The sequence below is a fragment of the Triticum urartu genome, chromosome 7A, assembly GCF_056163025.1.
Source record: "Triticum urartu cultivar PI428250 chromosome 7A, HENAU_Tu73, whole genome shotgun sequence".
Classification (NCBI taxonomy): domain Eukaryota; kingdom Viridiplantae; phylum Streptophyta; class Magnoliopsida; order Poales; family Poaceae; genus Triticum; species Triticum urartu.
In genome coordinates, this window is record NC_141879.1 from 646,565,452 (window position 1) to 646,589,583 (window position 24,132).

The 24,132-nt window shown below is 49.4% G+C and overlaps 1 protein-coding gene across 1 annotated transcript; it reads left to right on the top strand.

Moving 5' to 3' along the window:
• Positions 1-9,697: 9,697 nt before the first annotated feature.
• Positions 9,698-11,691, top strand: LOC125521403 (F-box/LRR-repeat protein At3g59190). The gene is made up of 3 exons (XM_048686461.2): positions 9,698-10,729; positions 10,825-10,959; positions 11,063-11,691. Exons 1-3 carry the CDS (start codon positions 9,821-9,823, stop codon positions 11,429-11,431), a joined length of 1,413 nt encoding a protein of 470 aa, XP_048542418.2. The 5' UTR covers positions 9,698-9,820; the 3' UTR covers positions 11,432-11,691.
• Positions 11,692-24,132: the final 12,441 nt, after the last annotated feature.

Below are 24,132 nucleotides of genomic sequence, written 5' to 3' on the forward strand. Positions count from 1 at the left end.
CCTTAATGCAGTGCATTGTTTATTAGAAAACGTGCGTTAGAGCAGAATGATACAGGTAGTGCGATAAGCAAAAAGTAGGACTATGTCCCCTCCAAGGGCAAGCTGAGGAATAATATTAAAGCAAGTATTTCACTCATTATTGTAATCCACCTGGGAGTTCCATGGTGTGACGTAGCTTTCTGCCTCCTTGGATGCTGCATCATGTGTTCGGCAATCACGCTGCCGGACAGGGTTTCCAGGGATTGAAGTCCTGAAAGAGAACAATAACAAAGCGGGAAGCCCCTAGTGTGGTTTAAGCCGCGACTTGGGGCGTGCCACCGTCGTGCCCCCCTCCCCGCCTGTGCCCATGGTATTTTTAATGCGTAATTATGTACGTGTGGCACGGATTTCGTCGTTTGGCTGGGACCGGGGTGGGGGCCGCATTGCTATGCGAGCTCGGAACGTGCCAGGCGGTCCTGTTGCCGATTACACCGGGCGCGCTTGAAGGTGTCCGGGTCCTTAAACGCCGAACTAGTGGATTGCCTTAAGAGGCTGCTTTGCGCCTCCACTACGAGGGCCGCAGTGTGCTCCTCCGTTCGGAGAGAGCGCTCTGTGTTTCCATTAAGTGTAATGACCCCCCGAGGTCCTAGCATCTTGAGCTTGAGGTATGCATAATGCGGTACCGCATTGAATCTCGCAAATGCGGTTCGCCCAAGCAGTGCATGATAGCCACCGCAGAACGGGACTATATCGAAGATTAATTCTTCGCTTCGGAAGTTATCCGGGGATCCGAAGACCACTTCCAGTGTGACTGAGCCTATGCAATGGGCCTCTACACCTGGTATGACGCCTTTAAAGGTCGTTTTTGTGGGTTTGATCCTTAAGGGGTCTATACCCATTTTGCGTAATGTGTCCTGATAAAGCAGGTTCAGGCTGCTGCCGCCATCCATAAGGACTCAAGTGAGGTGAAATCCGTCAATGATTGGGTCTAGGACCAGTGCGGCAAATCCGCCATGACGGATACTAGTGGGGTGGTCCCTGCGATCAAAGGTGATCGGACAGGAGGACCATGGGTTGAACTTTGGGGCGACTGGCTCCAACGCATACACGTCCCTGAGCGCACGCTTCCGCTCCCTCTTGGGATGTGGGTTGCATATATCATGTTCACCGTCCGCACTTGTGGGGGGAACCTCTTCTGTCCTTCGGTGTTCGGCTGTCGGGGCTCTTCCTCGTCATCGCTATGTGGCCCCTTATTTTTGTTTTCGGTAATTAACTTACCGGCCTGCTTGAACAACCAACAATCCCTGTTGGTGTGGTTGGCTGGCTTGTCTGGGGTGCCGTGTATTTGACACGAGCGATCGAGTATACGGTCCAAACTGGACGGGCCCGGAGTGCTTCATTTGAATGGCTTTTTCCGCTGACCGGGTTTAGAGCCTTTGAATCCGGCATTGACTGCCGTATCCTCAGTATTATCGCTGTTAATGCGGCGCTTATGTTTGTTGCGACGTGACCTTCTATTGCCGTCCTTGGTATCCGAAGTACCATGGTTCTTTGATATGTTATTACTGCGAGCCAGCCAGCTGTCTTCTCCCGCACAAAAGTGGGTCATGAGTGTCGTGAGGGCTACCATAGATTTCGGCTTTTCCTGACCAAGGTGCCGAGCTAGCCATCGTCGCGGATGTTGTGCTTGAAAGCTGCTAGAGCCTCTGCATCCGGACAGTCGACGATTTGATTTTTCTTTGTTAGGAACCGTGTCCAGAATTGCCTGGCCGATTCCTCTGGCTGCTGAATTATGTGTCTCAAATCATTGGCATCTGGTGGTTGCACATAAGTGCCCTGAAAGTTGTTGAGGAATGCGGCTTCCAGATCTTCCCAACAGCCAATGGACTCTGCTGGCAAGTTGTTGAGCCAGTGCCGAGCTAGTCCTTTAAGTTTGAGTGGGAGGTATTTGATTGCGTGTAGATCATCACCGCGTGCCATGTGGATATGCAGGAGGAAATCCTCGATCCATACCGCAGGATCTGTTGTGCCGTCGTATGATTCTATATTTACGGGTTTGAAACCCTCTGGGATTTGATGATCCATTACTTCGTCTGTGAATCATAAGGGGTGTGCGGCGCCTCTGTACTGGGCTATATCGCAACGCAGGTCCAATGAGTCTTGCCCGCTGTGTTCGGCCCGGCCAGATTTACTTTTACTGTATCCGGCGTGACGTTTATCGTCTCGTGTAGCGGCGCGCCCTCATGATCCGTAGATCGATCTTGCATGTTTTGCTTTGTCCTCCAGTACGTCTCAAAGGTCTGGCGTATTTCCCCATGCCTTTTTATTTGAATGGCGTCGGGGTGCTGGCTGAGCTTTTGGCTGGAATGCCTCTCTATCGCGGCCACGAGGTGGCCGATCAGCCGCGTCATACGCTTCTTCCTCCAGTCGGGGTAGCAACCTGCATTTTGGGTAACTCTTGGAGGGGCGTTCGAGTTTATATTCCTCGGCCGCGAGGACTTCAGTCCATCTGTCAGCTAGCAGATCTTGATCAGCTTGAAGCTGCTACTGCTTTTTCTTAAGGCTATTTGCCGTGGCTATAAGCCGGCGCTTGAAGCGCTCTTGTTCGACGGGATCCTCTAGCACGATGAATTCGTCATCGTCGAGGCTTGCCTCGTCTTCGGAGGGAGGCATGTAATTGTCATCCTCCTCCTTTGCTGCTCTCTCAGGAGGGCTGGCCTCTCCATCCTCCTGCCCTAAATCGTGCTGGAGGGGATTATTGCCATCTTCGGCACTATCCGGAGTGCTATTATCTCCTGTGCCGGTATCACCGCTTTTGCTTTGGTGGGACTTAGAGCGGCGCCGCTGACGTCGGCGCTTAGGTTGCTTCTTGGAGGGGTCATCCTCCGCTGTCTCGTCGCCATTGCCTTCTTTGGGTGTGTCCACCATGTATATATCGTATGATGAGGTGGCTTTCCAGTTCCCTATAGGCGCTGGTTCCTGTTCATCTCCTGCGTCGTTGTCCATACCGTCGATGTCTTCGGAGTCGAAGTCGAGCATTCAGTCAAATCATCGACAGTGGCTATGAAGTGGGTGGTGGGTGGGCGTCGAATTTCTTCGTCGTCCGCATCCCAATCCTGCCGGTCATAATCCGGCCAGGACTCTCCTGATAGAGAGAGAGACCTTAGTGAATTCAGTATGTCGCCGAAGGGCGAGTGCTGAAAGATATCTGCGGCCGTGAACTCCCTGATCGGCGCCCAATCGGATTCGATTGGCGGGGGCACGGATGGTTCAGAGTTCGGAGGAGAGTCCGGCAATGTGGAGTCACGGGCCTCGCGAAGGATAAGGTTGGTGTTTGGCTCGACCGCCATTGAGGCTGCAGCCTCCGCGGCGGGGTCTAGCCACCCGCCCTCGGTCGGCGCAGTTGGCTCTGAATTGAAGGTCGGAGCAAATGCGGGTGCGGCCTCCAGGGCACTGTTCGGCGGCAGAGCTAAATCATGCCCATCGTGACAGTGCGGCACACCCGGCAAGGGCTCGAATCCATCGAAGATCAAGTCTCCGCGGATATCGGCTGTGTAGTTTGAGCTTCCAAACCTGACCTGATGGCCAGGGGCGTAGCTTTCAATCTGCTCTAGATGGCCAAGCGAATTGGCCCGTAGTGCAAAGCCGCCGAATACAAAAATCTGTCCGAGGAGAAAAGTCTCACCCTGGGCTGCATCGCTATCGATGATCGTAGGAGCCATCAAGACTAACGGCGACGACACAGAGGAACTCTCAATGAAAGCACCAATGTCGGTGTCAAAACCAGCGGATCTCGGGTAGGGGGTCCCGAACTGTGCGTCTAAGGCGGATGGTAATAGGAGGCAGGGGACACGACGTTTTACCCAGGTTCGGGCCCTCTTGATGGAGGTAAAACCCTACATCCTGCTTGATTTATTCTTGATGATATGAGTATTACAAGAGTTGATATACCACGAGATCGGAGAGGCTAAACCCTAGAAGCTAGCCTATGGTATGATTGTCTGTTGTCCTACGGACTAAAACCCTCCGGTTTATATAGACACCGGAGAGGGTTAGGGTTACACAAGGTCGGTTACAAAGGAGGAGATATCCATATCCGTACTGTTTAGCTTGCCTTCCACGCCAAGTAGAGTCCCATCCGGACACGGGACGAAGTCTTCAATCTTGTATCTTCATAGTCCAATAGTCCGACCAAAGGATATAGTCCGGCTGTCTGGAGACCCCCTAATCCAGGACTCCCTCAATCGGTGTAGTGGGTTTTGTCTACCATCTCCCGCACATTCTTTGAAGAATGAAAATAAGTTGTCAATGGAAATAAGATGTCAACTATTTTGAACTGAACAATATAAATTAGTTAATAATTAACTATGTTTGAGAAACTCACATAGCGGTAGAACTGGAGGCGTATCAACAAGGACCCAAATGTCCATATTGTCTTGGTCGATGTCAGGATCACCAAGATCCATGGTGACAAGCATACCCTCATCAAAACCATACATCTTGCAAAATGCTTCCCAATTTTTGCAACCAAAATGGGTTACCCTCCCAGAATTATACAGATTACTTCAAAATCCACATCATGATGAGTCCTTAGGTGATTTTTCTTTGTTTCATAATAACTTTCATGGTCTTCAAAATCCATCCTCTCCAAGACATAGCGCCTTGCATGGCATGGGATAAACTATACTCGAATTGTAAAAGATGAAAATTACACGTTGAAATAGTTGAAGTCATGCTTAATTATGAAAAAAAAACACTTGTCGTCGTTGTGTACCGTTTCAACTTCGAAGGTCTCCTCGAGCTTAATGTTGAAGCACCGATCATCGTCCAGGTGAGGCCTGTCGCACAGACCTCGATCGTCGTGGCAGCAGCCGCACACCCCCGGGAGACTTTTGTCGTCCGATGACGACATTTCCTACGTTCATAATTCAAAACTACATCATCTCTTGACATTAGTAATAACTATGAGTTGATATCACACTTCTATATGTATAACACAAGAGTCAGTTGATCCTACTTAATTAAGTACTAAGATACCCAGGCCCATGCATTAGTCGCAAGTACCCCATATGTCCTATTTTTAGCAAAGTCATGCTAAAATTCACGGAAAATTTCAGCATGACCTTTGCTGAAAAAAGGACATATGGAGTACCTGAATTTGCCGGAACGGAAGTTAATCGACATTCCGGCAAACTCAAGGGCCTCTCGGGGTACCTGCAAAATCATTATCCCACCCCCACCCCGCTGCAACCCCACAACACCCCACAATATCATCATGACACGATGGTCGGAGACAAAACCCCCCAATATCATCACGACACGATGGTCGGAGACAAAACCCAGCAATATATCTTCTAGCCATGAAACCCTACCCCGATTCTCCTTTCTTCCTCTTTTTTCACTTAAACCTGCAAACATGTAGGGAAAGCAATTAATACAAGGCACAAAAATGGCATGCTATGTAGCCTTAATGCTATAGAACATATGAAATACATGCTAGCAATATATATGATATAAAATCCAATGATTATTTAATAAAAATAGTAGCTAAAAAAAGTAGCAAGCAAGCAATTCATTTGACTAACTATTTAAGTGTTCTGGACTCCAACAACCACTTTGCAGACAAGCAGGAAAGTGGTTCTTCATCGATAGCTGAAAGTGTTTCTTCCTTGAGGGATGTGTGATCTATGATGGTGTTGTCTTTTTGCTTAATTGGCTTTGCTTAATCCTATGAGGAGGTGGTGGAATCCACTTGTTGTCTGGCTAAGAGGTTGAAGTTGGCACTGATTAGTGCTGAAGTTGGCACTCTTTAAATTTAGAAAAGAAAAGGCACCACATAATATTGACGGACAGGGGAAAGCTTTGCAATTGCACCCACAAGTGTCAAGCACCAACTTAATAGCCACTCCTAGTAAATCCTTCCCATGACAGTACGACGCTCACTCTCGGTTCGACACATAATATTATTCTCCCGCATTAGCTAAAATGGCTAAAACAGAATGCGATAATCCTAGTGTTCTCTTGTGGTGGTGGTGGTGAGATGCCCATATCATGCATTGGTGGGAAACTATGATTAGATTAAACTGTAACCAGGCACATACTTACAGGTGTTTGCTAATATGAAAAAGCAGTGGACCTTTGGGTACAAAGGAGTGGACCTGAACGGTGCAAACAAAAAGAAACTGATAAAAAAGATGAGTGTTGTGTTCCCGGGGGTGGAAGAACATGACAGGGCCAGCCGACGCTTACTAACTCGATCAAAAAGTGATTATTACCCATGGAAATGGCACCAAATCCCTCCGGATCGTTGACAAGGGAGGATGCAGACAGGGGACTTCAATCAATCGAGCATCAGCAGCACAGCGGCGTAACCAGATGGAATGTAATTGGGTTGGAAGGGCAACTAGCAAGCAACAGGCAGAGCAGTAGTGTGGCGACAACAGAGAGCAGCATCAGCAGCGGGAAAGAGCAACGCCAAGGCAGCAGCAAGCAGCGACCAAGCAGCGAACATCAATAGCAGCAGTAGTGCAGTCAACAGAGCAGCAGCAGCAGCGGGGGCGGCGCGACAATAGTCAGCACGGGCGCACGCGAGCGGCAACGGGCGGACGAGCACGGGCGAGGGATGGCCAGGGGCGTGCAGGCGGATGCGTGCCCAAGGGCAGGAGCAGCGGGGAGGGCGTGCGCCGGGGCGCAGCAAAGGAGCCCGGGGGCACACGGGCCGGCTATGGGGTGAGCGCGAGGTCGACGGCGGCGGCTTACGGCGGCCTATGGAGGCGGATCGAAGGGGGGAACGGCTGAGGGACTCACCGCGGAGATCGTGGCAGGCTCGGTGAAGGCCGGGGTGGACCGGAGAGACGTTGGCGACCGCGAGATGGCGACAGCTAGAGGAAGAAGAAGGACTCCTCCTCCTAGTGCTCCGGCGGCGGAGCGGGCGCGGGGGTCGTCGGGTGCGGGCGGGCGTCGGCGGCGGTGGGAGAGCGGGCGCGGGGGGTTTGCTCGGCGGCGGTGGAGAGCGAGAGCGGGCGAGGGGGATCTGGCGAGGGAGGGTTAGCGAGGGGGAAAGGTTAGCAATGGCGCACCTCCTAGGGGTCCCTGGTGCGCCATTACTAACCTTTTTTGGATTTTTAGTTGCATCTAATATTTTTTTAGAAAATGACGATCAAATTTGAAAACATTTATGAATGTGAAAAAATATCATCAAATTTGTTATTTGAAAATATTTATAAATATGAAAAAATATCACAAATTTGTTATTTGAAAATATCATCAATTTTTTTGGATTTTTAGTTCCATTCATTTGTGAATTGGTAAAACATTTTATGAATGTGAAAAAATATCATCAAATTTGAAAAAATATTCATGAATTCAAAAAGTGCCCATGAAATTTAAAAATATTCATGAGTACAAAAAATATTAATAAATTCAATACTTTTTGTGAGTTAGAAATTCAATATCAGAATAAACACATAAATAAATATTCATGAGGACTAGAACAGAAGAAATATCATTACTAGTTTCGCAAAACAAAAAATATATAATTGTTAGTTGTGGCGCACCTTGGTTGTGGTGCGCCATTACTAGTTTTGGAAAAAAAATTATTAGTAATGGCGCACCTTGTGTGTGGTGCACTGTGCGTTGGTGCGCCATTAATAGTTTTGAAAAAATAAAAAATAAAATTGGCTAGTAATGGCGTACCGTGTGTCTGGTGCGCCATTAGTAATGAGGACATTAATGGCGCATCACATACATGATGTGCCATTAATGTCCATATTGGTTATAGCTCTTTTCCTAGTAGCGAGCTCTCTGCAGTGAACAAAGCATCTAAATGAATATAAAGAAAGATGCAACCATGCCAATATTGTAATTGGTACATGCACCAAAGACACAATCAAGAAATAAATTGCCCACATTCATAGTCATCATCTAATCCCAAACAGTGTACAAAAAGCTCAAGATTAAGACACAATTAGAAGAGAAAACCATAAGTATGTCCAAAACAGAAAATTGATGGAATACCTTGTAATATAACTATATTAAAAATACTTTTATGGTATTTTTATAGACTCTTATGGAGGCACTCGGTGTGTACTACTGTACTGCAGAATTAGGGATGAGCAGGCATGGTGCCCTCTGTTCTAGCCAAATTAGGGAGCTCACTTTTCTAGGCAAGTTAAGGAGATCACTGGGCCATGGTACTGCACTGCTGCTCAAGTGGTCGCAAAGGTGCATAGTCGAAGAAAGGACACGGCCAAGCACATCCCATGTCTAGCCCCATATCTGTGCAACATCAAATAGTCAGATTGAAGACTTACAACTGGACTTGCTATAGTTGGTTCGAGCTAAATTTCAAATAAAAGATAAACAAATTACCAAGTAAATAACAGAGCACAAATATTTCATATATTAATCTTCCTTTCCAATCTAAATCATCATAAATTCGTCATACAAACATCCACCCCCCGTTCATCACGCAAACACTAACAACATCCATACAGCCTGAGAAGTACATCGTATAGTGGAGCTCACCCACAAATCTGCCCTATGGACCGGCACCTCTTCCTCCTCCTATTGAGCACCATGGAGGCTGAGACGACATCCATCTCACTGCAGCATACAAGTATGTCAGTTGACAAAAAAACAAAGTGAACACCAAGCAAGCAGAAATTCACCGGGGCTTACCTTGAGGTCCTCATCCTTGAGGTCCTCGTTGTCTCTGCATCCGATGCTCAAAGGAGGCATTCTGTGTTCCCCCACAACCAAACAACTTAGTGGCCGAGGCGAACTCGACCTCCAACCGTCCAGCGCAGCGTCCCCGGTGGCAACTTGGTGACTTGCGAGATGGCGGCATTAGGCACCAGATCCGGCGCCTGGAAGGGGAGGTGGATACGATGAGGGCCTGGGGTCGAGGAGCGGCGGCGGCTTCAGCCGCACGTGAATCGCCGACGCACAGCGCCAAGGAGGCGAGGAGGTGATGAATAGCACATCCAGGAGCACCAAGGGGCGGAGATGACCGGGGCAACGAGCAGGTGGCCGTCGGAGGCGAGGCCCACCTCCACCACCGAAAACCTGGCAAGGTACATCGATGGGGGCGACCACAGGAGGCGAGGAAAAGTAGATCGGCGAGTGAAGCTAGTAGAGCTCGTCGAGGAGTAGCCATGTGTGTGTTGGGTGGCGCCGCAGTTCACCGGAGCAGCCGGAATCGGCCGGCGATCAAGGCGGCAACAGTGGGGTTCGAGCGAGAGAAGTAGAGTACGAGAGAGGGAAAAGCTGGGCGAGCGAGAGAGTTTCGTGAGTGCGTTAGGCACGCCCCCTCTCTCCTCATCCAACCACGGGCCAACCAGGGCCAACCACGCACACGGGCAAAAGGTGGAAAGACGAAAATACCCTCGACGGGGTTACGAAATCACAGGCGGTGGCACAAGATCTTTTACTGCTGGAGGGCGACGATGGGGCACACAAGACACCATGCCAGCCACGGCAACCGATAGGTGCGGCCCACCAGGAATCGACCCCACGCATCAGCAAGGCAGCAAAGTAATTCCGGAGTAAACAAAACCATTAAGAAAAAACGGATGGAAGCTACTATTCATTGTAGCAGTGATCCGGTTTGATCCAACGGCCGAGATCTCTCCCGAGCGAGATCATACGGCCAAGAACGCATCAAGACAAAGATCCGACGGCCAGGAATCCGGAGCGGTGAGGAGGCTGGGTGGCTCCTGCTATGCTTGTTTCTGGATTCACTCCCTACCTCCCAACTCCATTCCCCATTTCCCCATCCGTGCGAGTGCGCCGGCGGCCAGGAGCATTGCGGCCAAATCTGCCGTCCCGCTAGCCGCCGGCCATGGAGGCCGCCGCAGCGCCCGTGGCCAACCAGGGGGAATCCCATGGGACCGCAGCGAAGACGGCGCGGTGCGGCGACTCCGACGAGAGCGCCGCCGATTACATCAGCAGGGTCCCCGATGCCGTCCTCTGCACCATCATCTCCCTCCTCCCCACCAAGGACGGCGGCCGGACGCAGATCTTCTCCCGCCGATGGCGCCCCCTATGGGCCTCCGCGCCTCTCAACCTCGAGGTCCGCACCCGTCACCCCGGCCCCGGCGTCCCCATCCGCACCTCCTCCGTCTTCCCCGATGCCGCCTCCAAGGTAATCTCCAAGCATCCTGGCCCCGCCCGCCGATTCTGCTTCCACGGCCTCTGCCCCGGCGACCTCCACGACCAGGCGGAGACCTGGTTCCTCTCCCGAGCCCTCGCCAAGCTTCACGAGCTCGATGTCGGCTACGCGTTCTGCGATGAACGTAATCCGGGGAGAAACCCGCTGCCGCCATCGGCGCTCCGCTCTGCGCCTGCCCTCCTAGTTGCCAAGATCAGCTGTTGTGATTTGCCCCGAGAGATGGTGCCGTCCATGGGCTTTGACCTCCTCCAGCGTCTCTCCTTGATCTCCGTTTACATCTCAGTGGACGTCTTCCGTGGACTGCTCCCTGCTTGCCGTGCCTTGGAGAGCTTACACATGTCCAACGTTCTTGGTACGCGTTGCCTCCATGTTCGCTCGCCGACTCTTAGGAGTATATGCTTCCGTAACACCTCTGGTAGAGCAGAGCTGGTCATCGAGGATGTGCCTCGCCTTGTGAGGTTACTAATACCTTTTGGTTGCCGAGAAAACTGTGGTACTATCCGGGTAATTTCTGCGCCTAAATTGGAGATATTGGGCCCTTTGTTACCTGTCGTCTCCAAGCTCCTCCTAGTCTCCCAGGTAGCACCAGCAGCATCCTTGAACCTTGCATTTGGCATTCCTAGTTTCCTACACGGAGATAATTATTTTTCCATGTTCATTGTTGTTTTCTTCAGGGAGTAAGTTCAGCCGACTTGGCAAACTCGATGCACACCGTGAAGATTTTGGCTCTCAGGTGTTCTGGATATGAATTGGACGGAGTTCTTAATATCCTTAGGAGGTTCCCCTGTCTCGAGAAGCTCTATATCATTGTGAGTGCTCATCTTTGCTTGCTTTATAACTTCTTGACATTTTATTGACATCTTGTTTGTAACAGCTGAGACGCTTGACAGAATCTTAATATCCATTTTGCAGTTTCACAAACACTACGAGATGGATGCCAAAATCGAGCCTCAGTATGACCGACGACTATATCCAATTGAATGCCTTCAAACCCATCTCAAAACAGTGGTGTTTGAAACATTCGTGGGCCATGATAAACAGCTTGAGTTTGCCAAGTTCTTTGTTTTGAATGCAAAGGTGCTAAAAGAAATTGAATTTGAAGGAATATATGGTGCCAAAAACGATGTATCGCTGGCTTACCAACACACGCTGCTACGAGTGGAAAACAGAGCTTCTCGAGATGCCCAATTTGAATTCAGGAGCAGATATCGCAATACTGCGATTCATCTCCTCAGGCATATCCATGATTTGTCAGTGGCCGACCCCTTCGAACAGTTATAGACACGGTTGATGCCTGAAGATTGCGCTGTTCTTAGTGTCTTGTGCTTGTTTTGCAGGCAATGTTGATGTCAAATGATTGCACTGTCTTCCGCATAGACCTGCTCTTTTTTCTAGTCTAAGGTTCCTCTGTAATTCCAGTACCTTATGAAGTTGCTCCTGTTAAAACTGCAAGAGATGCTTTTAGATGCAAAAAGAATGCACTGTGGAAAATTTCTTATGTGGAGGGATGCAAATAATATGACTTTGAATTTGTACCTGGAGACAGCTGGTAAGCACAATTGTTTATGGCTTTGTTCTGCCAAAGCTGTCCTAGGAACACATCCCTGTGTCGGAAACTTCATTGTCTTATCAGTTATCATATAGAAAAGCGCGAGATGTTTGATTGCTGATTTAGTTTTCTTCGAGTGTTCATACAGAATCTGTTTGATTCTTACAAAGGTCAACCTACAGGCTAGGCCCCTATGCATTTTTAGCTAGGAAGGAGAGGTTTCTGTTATTTTCTATCAGGCTCAAGTTTATTGCTACTGATCCTCATCAGCCCTGGCCCCTGGGGGAGTCCAGGACTGAATGCTGCATCCTGGTAATTGATCTTTTATCCAAGAAACAGCATTAGATTGGGCTTAAGGACCTGCATCTTGGTAATTGATCCTCCTCGCTCCCCTCACCCCTGCCCAGCATCTTGGTATAGTCGCCTACTCGCCTGGTAGTTGATCTTTCATCCAAAGTCCGAGTTTACTGAAATGATTCGATTGCCATCTTTTACAAATTTGCAAAGTAAATTTACCCTTTCCTGTACCAAGAAACAGCTTTGGATTGGGCTTAAGGACCTGAAGATGATGTTGGTTTTGGCAGATGGTTATCCTCGTGTCGTGTGACGCACATCAACTTGTTTTTCTGCATTGCTGTTTGCCAAAAGAAAAGAGAAAGTTTTTTTTTTTTTTTTGCGTTGCTGACAGAGAGATTTAGTTTTTGTAGTTTTATTCTTGCAAGACTAGGCTTTTGCGGTAGCCTATTCTCTCAAGGGTCTTGCAAGTAGTGTTCCGATGAGATTGACTTGGAATTTGCTATGGGTAAAATTTGCCATCTTTCCCACAGGCTGAAAGAATTTGCAGGAAGCCTTGTGACCTACTGTGGAGCTATGGTGTTTTCAGAGCAAGTATATAGGGTGGAAAAAACATGTGGTGTTAGGCCATGTGGCTTTTGTTTCGCTCAACATTGCCTGTACCCTTAGTTCAGCAAAAGTGCATGACACAATCCGCGTGGTCAGAAACCGCCGTGGCTTGGAGCCGAAACGCCACAGGCTCTTCGGTGTCGAAACCACGGGCTCTTTGTGACGTTTAGACTGCCCATAATTAACATAGAGTCTAATTCGACAAATTTGCTTATGTGGCAATGATTTAATAAGAGGAGAGATGCTTTGAGTAACATATGTAGTTAGTCATGTTATGGGTAACATCACACATAACAAAACAAGATGAGTCTATAACCTGATAAATGAAGTGTTGGATAACACCACACATATGTTAGAGCATCTACAGCCGGACTTGACAAATCCGGCCTCCTATATGTCCGTGGACACGCCCGGTCGGCCTGCGGACACTGACCGGGCACTCCCTATATCCGCGCCTCCACACCCGTGTATCTTATATTTCATCTTCTGTATTCATACTAAACCATACAAATAATAACTACGCAGATAATGAGCCGACATACAAATGCACATTCGGTTCATCAAAAGATCACAGCCGGATCTTTAAAAGATAGCCAAAGTTCACATAATACGCATAATACAGTGGACAAGTTCAAACTACATCTAAAAACTTGAAATTAAGACGGATGTTCACCACTTCCTCGCTGGCCCTTCGCCCTTCCGGTCGCCGGCGCAGTTGTAGGAGTCCGCGGCAAGAGGTGGGTCCCGATCTACTCCCATGTGAAATTTCGTGAAAAAATACCGAGGAACGTATTCGTGACAAAAAAGACAGAAAAAATCCTATGTATAGAAAAAAAACTGTTTGGACAGATTTTTGTTCGGACAGTATTTCCTTCGCCACAAATACGTTTTCTGGTATTTTTACATAAAATTTCATACAGGAGTAGATTGAGAACCCAGGTTTGATATCCCCAAATTTCAGATCTTTTTTTGTATTCTTTACATTTAATATTGTCTAGGGGTGTGGAGCACCCAGAAGCTCCTATGTATTTTCCTATATGCATTTTACTACTTTAAGTTACTCCCCATTATGAATAGTTTTGAGCATTGCTCGGAGCCGAAGGACGTATTTACTGAAACCATCACATTTGAAGATAGGGTAATAACTTGGTATCACTTTTCACACAACTCACGAGCAAGTAACGAAGAGCACAACCATCAACTTTGCACCTAACAAGTAACGAGAGCATCGATCGCCTGATTTGCTCATGAAAACAACCGTTTTGACTTATTAGGCCCACCCGGCCACCCGCCGGCTAACGTAGCTGACAGTGTAATACACCGAGGATGGTATCACATCCCTGTGTTAGTCATGCATTAGGATTGGTTGAACATGTGCATCATGCTTAAATTCCCAGAAAACTGAAATGGGAATGACAGAACCCCCAGCACCCCCCCCCCCCCCGAACAACTAGGGTTTACTAAAAACATTTTCAATGAACCTGAAATGCCCCCTTCTAAAAAGCCCACCCTTTTTGTTTTGGGTTAAAACCTTTGACAAAAATGGTGCACATTTTTCTAGGACATCTTAAGGTCATTGGATTAATTCTTATAGTATTTGCATTTGGGCATTTAAATGCTATAAAATATTTTAAATGCTCAAATAATCATAAACTAAAATGTTTGCTATTGGATATATTCTAAGCAATAGCCATGATTAATTTTATGATTTTTGGAAATGCCCTGGCATTTTAATAAAGCCCTGAAGTTACAGAAATAATAGAATAAATATAAAAAACAGAAAGAAAGAGAGAGAGAGAGGAACTTACCTGACGCAGCCCACCTAGCCCACCAGCCGGCCCGCCTGGCGGCCTAGCACTGTGCTGGTCCGCGCCAGCCAGCTGCTTCTTCCCCGCCAGGCAGGCGGGGAGGTGACGCCGGCGTGCCTGAGCTCGCCACGGCGCCACCTGCTTGCCGCCCGCGCCCCTGGACGTCTGGACGCCTCCACGTCGCGCACTGAAGCCCCTGGACACACCATTCCCCCCTGTCTCTCTCCCTCGCCGTTCCCTACCATGGCCGACGCCCCTGTCGCCACACTGTTGTCGTAGCCGCGCCCTCCGTCGTCCTCGCGCCGCGCCATCGTGTCCACGAGCTCCGCCGTCGTCGATTACATCGAGTAGGCCGAGCCCCGAGCGCTCGCTCGCCCCGGAGACGCTACACCGAGCTCGTCTTCAACTCCGGCCACCAGAGATCCCCTTCGCCGTCCCCGCCGCATCAGCTCGTCCCCAACCTCGCCGACTGCCTCGACGCGACCCCCGTGAGCTCAGCCACATCCCCACCCTCTCCGTTCCCTCTCTCGAGCCCCGTAGTGACCGCACGTAGCTCACCCGCACGCACCGCCGCGGAGCTCGTCGCCGACGAGGCTCCAGCCACCCAATGGCCGCGCCACCCTGTCCACTAGCCCTACCGCACCCCCAGGAGCTCAACGCACCAAACCACGCGCCTCCCCGTGCACCCTAGCGACTAGTTCAACCTTACCCGAGCTCCGGCCACTGCCAAACTCGTCGCCGGTGACGTTTCCGGCCACCCCAGCTCCACCCACTGCCACCACTCGACGCGGCTCCCTCCCCGCATCACATAGATGGTCTCCGCCATCCTTTTGGTCGCCGGAGTGCAAAACCCGCGCTGCTCCGCCGCGTCTGGCCTCGCCGGCGAGTTGACCCTGTTTGACCCCGTGGGGGCCCAGGTTGACCTCCCCCTGAGCCTATGACAGGTGGGGCCGGCCTGTTATTTAGTTTAGGATTAATACTAACTAATTTTAATTAATTTAGTCACTGACATGTGGGCCCAGGCCCCACTGACAGTTAATTAGTGTTAATTTAATCCTGTTAGTTAGCTGAGTCACTGACAGACATGGCCCACCAGTCAGGTTTGACCTGGCCGACCCAGTTGACCGCTGACGTCACACCTATGTCATGCTGACGCATTAATTCAATTACTGAAATTATTCTTATATAGGAAATTCCAGAAAATAGCCAAAACTTTTAAAAATCATAGAAAATCAACCATAGCTCCAAATCAAACAATTTATATATGAAAAATGATCAGAAAAATTCAATCTATCCATCTGTAATGGTTTCATGCATGACAAAACAAGTTAACCTTGCTTTTTAAGCAAAATAAGATAATGCACTAATAAGGCTATGTTAAATGAGCTAACATTTGAATCTTTGATTCAAATGAGTTCATTCCTTCCTGTTTTAGCTTGCATTAGGCCAAGACACATTCATTTTTGCCATGTCACAGCATGCATCATATTGTTGCATATTGTCATGTGTTGATTATGTTTCGGTGTGTCTTTCGTGGTAGGTTCTGCCTCCGAGGATAACCCGTAGTATCCGTCTGAAGGGCAGTACCCTACTACCACTACATCAGGCAAGCAACCCATTGATCATTCCGATACAAACCCATGTTCTCGCTTCTGCTCTTGCTTACTGCATTAAGACAACGCGATTCAAAACAGCTGTGTGCTACGGTAGTTGAACCCTTATCCTCTGCATGACCTGTCATTGCCACAGTAACTAGATGAAACCCACTAGCATGTGTAGGAGTTGATTGAGCCATGTATGTGATTCCTACCTTGCTACGCCTGCTATGCTTAGAGTTGTGTCAGGTCTGGTTCATCTGGGTGATGGGCTAGAGTGAAATGATTAAGTCGGTAATGTGAGGGATGTGTTGAACATGTTTTGGTAAAGGTATCGATGAGAGGCCATGTAGGAGTACATGGTGAGTTGTTTCATTGAGGTCGTCCCTAAGAACTGAGGTCTGTATGTGTGATTTTAAGAATCATCTACTACCATGCATTGGGATCCTTAATTGACCCTCTCGGCTTCTTAATCACCCTAGTACTCTGTCCAGGAGTTGCAATTAGTTTCTGGTGTTTGTAGGTTATGTGTTGGCGGCCGTGCGTAGCGCTGACCCTAGGGGTGGGCTATGTTGCGGTAGATACACCGTGGCACGGTGTACCGAGTCACCCGTTTGGTGTCTCGGAAACCCTGTTCACATCGTTCGGGGCCGTATGTGGAAACCTCGGCTGGACTCCCTGCGGATGGAATCTGGATAGGCGATAAACCTGGATTAGAGACTTGAGTGTTTAGGTAGGCCGTGGCCGACACCCTCATTGGGCTTCCGCTTGAAGGTTGCCGAGTACATGTCGTGTAAACGGCGGTAAGTGGTGAAAGCGTGTATGACGAAGTACACCCCTGCAGGGTATAAAACTATTCAAATAGCCGCGTCCGCGGTAAAGGACTACTTGGTTGCCTATAAAGTTCATAGACAAGTTAATGATTACTACTAAAAGACTCAAGATAAGTGTGAGTACCGAGGATGGCCCTCTCGTAGGATAACAAGGGAGGATCCCCGGTGGGGTGTTGTGCTGGTGAGTAGCGGACTCGTAGTGGATAGCTTAGCCAAGAGTCAAAGCTGGCTTGCTGCAATAACCCCATCACCTTCTTGAGAATGAGCATGTATAGTAGGTTCTGTTGTAAGACTTGCTGAGTACCCTTGTACTCATGTTTGCTTAATTACTGTTTTCAGACGACAACACCGCCCCCTCCGATGGGTTCTACGTAGACCTTAATGTCGACGAGTGACTAGCCACCCAGGTGGTGATCCTGGCCATGGAGGGCCCTATGTAGATAGACAGGCTTCGAGAAGCCTTCTTTCTTTCTAGTGTCTGTACTCAGACTAGTTGCTTCCGCATGTGCTTGTATGATTGTATGATTTGAGTGTCGGGTCGTGTGACCCCTACCTGTATGAATATGTTATGTATGGCTCCTTGGAGCCTTTTTAAATAAAGTACTTGAGCTGTAGAGTTTTGTTGTGATGTCATGTTGTATGTACTCATATCGGGCATATTGTGTGTATGATTGAAATGCTTGGTATGAGTGGGATCCGACAATCTAGTTGTTTATCCTTGGCAACTTTTCTTATGGGGAAATGTAGTCGGGTGTTCCTCGAGCCATAGTAGTCCGCTACAGCCCGGTTCACCGGAGTCCTGCTAGCCCAACACTACTGCTCAGGACACTTGACTGGCCGGCATGTGTTTCACTTCGTTCCTATGTCTGTCCCTTCGGGGAAATGTCACGCGGTGACATCCGGAGTCCTGCCTAGCCTGCTATAGCCCGGGTTCCCCGGAGTCCTGTTAGCCCAGTGCTACAGCCCAAATTCACTCGCTGATGACCGACATGTTCGATGTGATTCATGTATGCCTGTCTCCATAGGTTTGTGCCGCTTTGGGTTCACGACTAGCCATGTCGGCCCGGGTTCTCTATCATATGGATGCTAGCGACACTATCATATACGTGTGCCAAAAGGCGCAAATGGTCCCGGACCATGGTAAGGCGACACCCGTGGGATACCGTGCGTGAGGCCGCAATGTGATATGAGGTGTTACCGGCTAGATTGATGTGACTTGGAATCGGGGTCCTGACAGATGGCCTCTCGGTGGGGAGCTTGGCAGGCTTGCCTCAGAGCCCTGGCAAAAGATGACTACATGAGAGAGCCGCAGGGCCGGTTAAAAATCAAGAGATCATCTTGGCGTACAAGCCAAGATGGCAGCGATCAGATCAGTTCCATCTTCTATAAAACCTTACCCCTATCACCTATATAAAGTAAGGACTATGGCTAGCCATCCCATCTACTCCTGTAGAAACATGCTCTCATTAGTTATATATCATCCCTGTTGTACCCCTCGCATGAGGTACTTCACCATGGATACAAATCAGAAGCGGATGTAGGGTGCTACCCCTCTAAGGTGGCCTGAACCTGGGTAACTTCCTCGTGTGACCTTGGTACATTCGTCTGTGCTGGCCACTTTACAGAGGGTGCTGGCGGTTCTATGTACCGTCAATTCACGCGCGAGGCATGGGCTGCGCTGGCCGGAGACCGAATCCAGATCAGATCTCCCCTCGCTTCCGACGGCCTCCCACCAGGAGAAAAGCCTCACCTTAGGCTCCTTCAACTTCACCATGGGCTGGGCGGGCCGAGCCGACATCAACCCATTGGCCTCCCTACCCTGCATCGTCTTCTTTGGTGCACTGGCATAGTGGCGTTCGTCATCGACCGCCATGATGACCTTCGCGTGGGCGTCTCGCCACTCAAACAGATTGCGTCAACGATCTCCTCGAGGTCCACAACATCTTCACCGCTGACCTCCTATTCGGAAGGTGACGATCTGGCACCAATAGACCGAGTGCTTGAGGCCCTCCGCGTTCGCCTTGAGATCGGACCACTGCATCAACCTAATAGTGAGCCACCGCCCCACCTCAACGTCACACCTGGTCTCTATGGTATGCGACAATTGCTTCATTAACCATATCATAGTTCTTCATCCTGAATTGGTACACCCTGGATTGCAGCCTCAGCGCTGCTAGCCTCAAAAATAGAAGACGAGGAGGCAGGCGTCATCTCCATCACCGAGTCTGGAGATAGCTAGGTAAACTTGGCACCAGCAACTAACGGCGAGGGCGTCCCAGAAGCTATCACTTTGGAGCAGGTCTTGATGATAACACCAAGTGGCCCTCCAAACAATAGCTCTTCGGCACGAGGCACGACCCCACTCACCAACCTCACTAGCGAGGCTGCCGCAAACACACATGATTCCACTCGCGGCAGTGACACCGGCTTCAGACCCGGTAATCTCCACAAGTTTCCCGCCTCCGGCTCCCGCTCCATTGGGGCAATACCCCAATGGTTTCACCATCTCCAAGAATGGACCCCCGAGGTTCATGACTCCTGGAGCCAACGTCTCTAGCTTCGTTGACAGAAACAGCATTGGATTGGGCTTAAGCACCTGAAGATAATGTTGGTTTTGGCAGACGGTTATCCTCATGTCATCGTGTGTACCGCTCGAGGCACATCAACTTGTTTTTCTGCATTTGTTGTTTGCCAAAAGAAAAGAAAAACTTGTTTTTTCTGCATTGCTGAGAGAGAGATTTAGTTTTTATAGTTTTATTGTTGCAACACTAGGCTTTTGGTGGACCTCTCACTGAGCGTGGGATTTTGCTGCTGGACATGCGATCTTTCCCACAGGCTGAAAGGATTTGCAGGAAGCCTTGTGACCTACTGTGGAGCTATGGTGTTTTCAGAGCAAGTATATAGGGTGAAAAAAAATGTGGTGTTAGGCAAAAGTGCAGGACACAATCCGCACGGTCGGAAACCGCCTTGGCTTGGAGCCGAAACGTCACAGGCTCTTCGGTGTCGAAACCACGAGCTCTTTGGTGACGTTTAGACTGCCCACTGTGGGAGTAATTTCCATTGTAACATAGAGTCCAACTCATCAAAATTGTTTATATGGCAATGATTTAATAAAGGGAAAGATGATTTGAGTAACATATGTAGTTACTCATGTTATGAGTAACATCACACATATCAAGACAAGATGAGTTTACAATCTGATAAATGAAATGTTGTATTTTTTTTAAGAACCTGATAAATGAAGTGTTGTATGACACCATACATACAGTCGGACTTGGCAAATCCGCCTCCCTATACGTACGCGGACGCGCCTGGGCGTGCCCGCGGACACTGACCAGGCACTCCCTATATCCGCGCCTCCACACCTGTGTATCTCATATTCCATCCCCTATATTCATACTAAACCATGCAAGGTAGATAAAAACTACGTAGATCATGAGCGGACATACAAATGCACAACCGGTTCATCAAAAGATCACAACCAGATCTTCAAAAGATAGTCAAAGTTCACATAATACATATAATATGGCGGACAAGTTTAAACTACATGTAAAAACTTGAAATTAAGACGGATGTTCATCACTTCCTCGCCGACCCTTTGCCCTTCCGGTCGTCGGCGCAACTGTAGGAGTCCGCGGCAGGAGGTGGGTCCGCGTCGGAGCTGTCGGACCCGTCGTTGAAGGAGGAATTAAAGATGACGATGTAGCGTTGCAAGCGCCAGACGACGCGGTCTTGCTTGCCCTTGAGCTTGGCCACCTTTGCCACCTCTGCCGCTGCCTCCTGCTCGGATTGCTCAATGTGAGCCGGAGCTGCTTGGTGTTGATCCTCCAGAGCCGTCAGGCCTTCGTCTCTGCCTCAGTCAGTGACCGGCGGCACACCCACTCAAGGAGACGGCCATCCTCGTCGGGCATCCGGCGGTAGCGAGCAGACTACGCAGACGCATTGGACCCGCCCGCAATCTCCCTTGCCCTTTGCCTCTCGCGGCGGGCGGCACGTGCCTCCGACTCCGGAGTCCGCATCCGCAGTTGTGGCGAAGCGGGCACTAGAACCCAGCGCTGCCCGCACGGAGTAGCGGCTGAAGGTGGAGGAGGCTGTCGAGTGAGAGGAGCAGACCGGGCAGGCCTCGCTGATCCGCGCGTGGGGTGGGAAGGGCCGGCGTCAGGGTCGGCGTTGCGGTGACGGGCGACAGGTGGCGTAGCATCAGACCTGGAGCTGCCGCCCGTATCGACCCGCGAGCGCTCGAGCGCGATGCGGAGCGCTAGCTCCTCCTCGTCTCCAGAGCTACCATCGGAGTGGCTGCCGGTGCTGGACATGCTCACCGGCGCCAGAGATTTGGCGGATTGGGAAAATGAGAGCGCCGGGGAGGGGAGCGGAGTGAGCTAGGGTTTCTGTCGGACGGGTTTTTTTGTAGGGTCAGGGTGGGTCGGGCTGACGTGGCGGACGCGCCCGGGCATGCCCGGGCCACCTCATATCGGCCCTACATTTGAGACGGATATGATGGGTGTTGGTTAATCCGGACGTCTGAGTCTCGTTTGAGAGCTTCGGACGGGTCGGGTTTTTATGATCGGTCAGTGACCGGACGGCTTTCCCGGGCGTTTACACTGCTCATAGTGGGAGTAACTTCTCTAGTAACATAGAGTCTGATTCATCAATTTTGTTTATGTGGTAATGATTTAATGAGGAGAGAGATGATTTGAGTAACATATGTAGTTACTCATACTATGGATAACATTATACACATACCAAAGATAAGATGAGTTAGAGCATCTTCAGACGTTGTGCCTCTAGGACGCGTTTTTTCGGCCTTCTGGGTTGCCCCGGCATAATTTTTGCATTGGGGATGATAATTTTTCCCGGATGCGCCGACGTGTGCACCTAGATGCCGATGGGGTACAACCCGGGGGAGCCGTAGAGCGTGAGGGAGGCCACGCGACGTAGGGGTAGGCCTCCAGCCGGTGCACCACGCGACGGGCCAGCGTGCGTCCACACCTCCTCGTCCTTTCTTTGCCTCCTTGGCGCGGGCGCCGGCGCCGGCATGGCGCAGTCTTTGCCGCCGTCGCTGGTACCGCAGTCCGGGGCGGCGGTGGCAGCGCCGAGGCCCACGTCGTTCGGGCGCACCATGTGGACGGTCATCACCGTGGCCATCAGCGCCTTCTTCTTCCTGCTCTTCTTCTGCAGCTACATCAACCAGTGCCTCCTCACCGAGAACGCCGCGCCGCAAGGGGCCAACGCCGCCGCGACCGGGCCGGGGCGTCCAGGAGGGGAACGCACGGGCTGGACCCGGCGATGGTGGCACAAGATCGGCAGGGGTGTGCTGGAGTGCGTTGTCTGCCTGATGGCGTTCAAGGAGGCCGACGACCTCCGGTTGCTTCAAGCAGTCCCATCTGTCTAGAAGCAGCGGCAAGCTTATATCTTCTTCTCTTTTCTCGTCGTGCTCTTTATCGGTCGATCGCGCGCAATAATCCATACAAATTGGTTTGCGATGCATATATGACATTTTTTAAAAATTTCCAATCTATTCATCTCAAATCATGATAGTATAAAAACGATCAGACGTAATAAAAAATTACAACCAGGTCCGTGGATCACCGTGTGACGATTACAATCACTGGATTGAGCCGAAGACACGCCACCGTCATTGCCCCTCCTTTTTTTTGCGGAAAAAATATCTAATCTATTTATCCTCAATTATGAGAATACAACAAACACCAAAAATAATAAAAATTACATTCAGATCCGTAGACCACCTAGCAACGATTACAAGCACTAAAGCGAGTCGAAGGCGTCCCGCCGTTATCGCCCCTCCCTCGTCAGAACCGGGCATTCTTATTGTAGTAGACAGTCGGGAAGTCATCGTGCTAAGACCCCGTAGGACCGGCGCACTAGAGTAGCAACCATCACCGTTGAAAAAAGGCGTATATCGAAAGTATCAAACCTACAACACCCAAACCAAGACGAACGAAGACCGAATCCAAATAGATCAACTGAAGACCAGGACTGACCGAATCCCGCGATATGCGACGGAGACACACCTCCACACAACTTCCGACGACGCTAGCCACATAATCGGGACGAGGATAGAACGTGGGAGACATTATCTTCTATATCTAAATAGCTAGCCCCCACTAACATACTTCTCTCAACATGCAAGCATACCACCTCATCATTCAACTTGCATAGAAAAGGCCCACCTCAACATGCAACTATAGATATTAAAAATCCACTTCAACATGCAAACATGCATGCATGTAAAATTCCATTCTATCATGGTATTAGATATAATTCTTATATAATTTTAAAAACTATTATTTCAAATATTCATATTCCATATAACCAAAATCTCACTAAAATACTGCAAAATATTCCCGCAACAACGTGGACATCGAACCCTAATAAGAACGAGAACAGGGTCCCTCCCGCTGGCGGGAGGTCGAGATTCTCCGCCCTCCATAGCCCAAAAGCCATCACAGATGGGGTGGACCGGCGACAACGTCAACGTGAGAAAGAGAAAAACTTGGATGTTTTCTTGACTAGTAAGATGCCCGTGCATTGCACGGAGCACCGAAATCCATTGATCCGGGAGTTGTTTATTTGACAAAATATGTGGGGTCATCTCATGTATAACAAATATCGTTATGTTTCTTTGGATATTCATTCTTCTCTAGAGCTCACAAGCATCCGGGTGAATAGTAAATGTAGGCAAAATAGATAAAAAAATATATATCTTTTGCAAACAAAAGCGTTCAAGTGTTCAACCTGCATCCAAACTTCATGAAGAAATAACACTTGTTGTGCTTTGCGAAAAATGATCTTGAAGAATTATTTTTTGAGTATCAATCTTGTTTGTTTTTTAAAGACTACCATGAATGTAACTCGGGATGACTTGGAAGGGGGCGGAGGAGATGGCGAGGAGGATGGGGTCGTGGTGGTGGTCGGCAATACGGCCTGAGAGAAGGCATCAGAGGCGTTGGGGGCAGACGGTGCTGAGAGCAGCGACCTCTCCAGATCCTTCTTATTTTTTTCTGAGATGGCTAGATGAAGTGAGAGGGAGAGATGGCTGAACGTGAGAGGTAGGGGGGTATCTACAAATGAGGTGTGGAGTGTGGGGGTCTTTTTGCAAAACTGACATAGTTTGTCTCAAATGCGTTGGATATAAATCGAATGGTTGTAAATGAAGGATGGCAGGCACACCATCACCACCAACTCAGTTTTTTATAAAAGTAGAGATACATATAGACTTTAGATCTTTATATTAATTAAGTACTCTCATAGATGATACATGGATTGATACATA

Excerpts from the sequence above, each read along its gene's own strand:
- LOC125521403 (XM_048686461.2), top strand. The coding sequence starts at position 9,821 with ATGGAGGCCGCCGCAGCGCCCGTGGCCAACCAGGGGGAATCCCATGGG. Across the intron at positions 10,730-10,824 it reads AGCTCCTCCTAGTCTCCCAG|GGAGTAAGTTCAGCCGACTT; the intron begins GTAGCACCAGCA and ends TGTTTTCTTCAG. Across the intron at positions 10,960-11,062 it reads TCGAGAAGCTCTATATCATT|TTTCACAAACACTACGAGAT; the intron begins GTGAGTGCTCAT and ends TCCATTTTGCAG.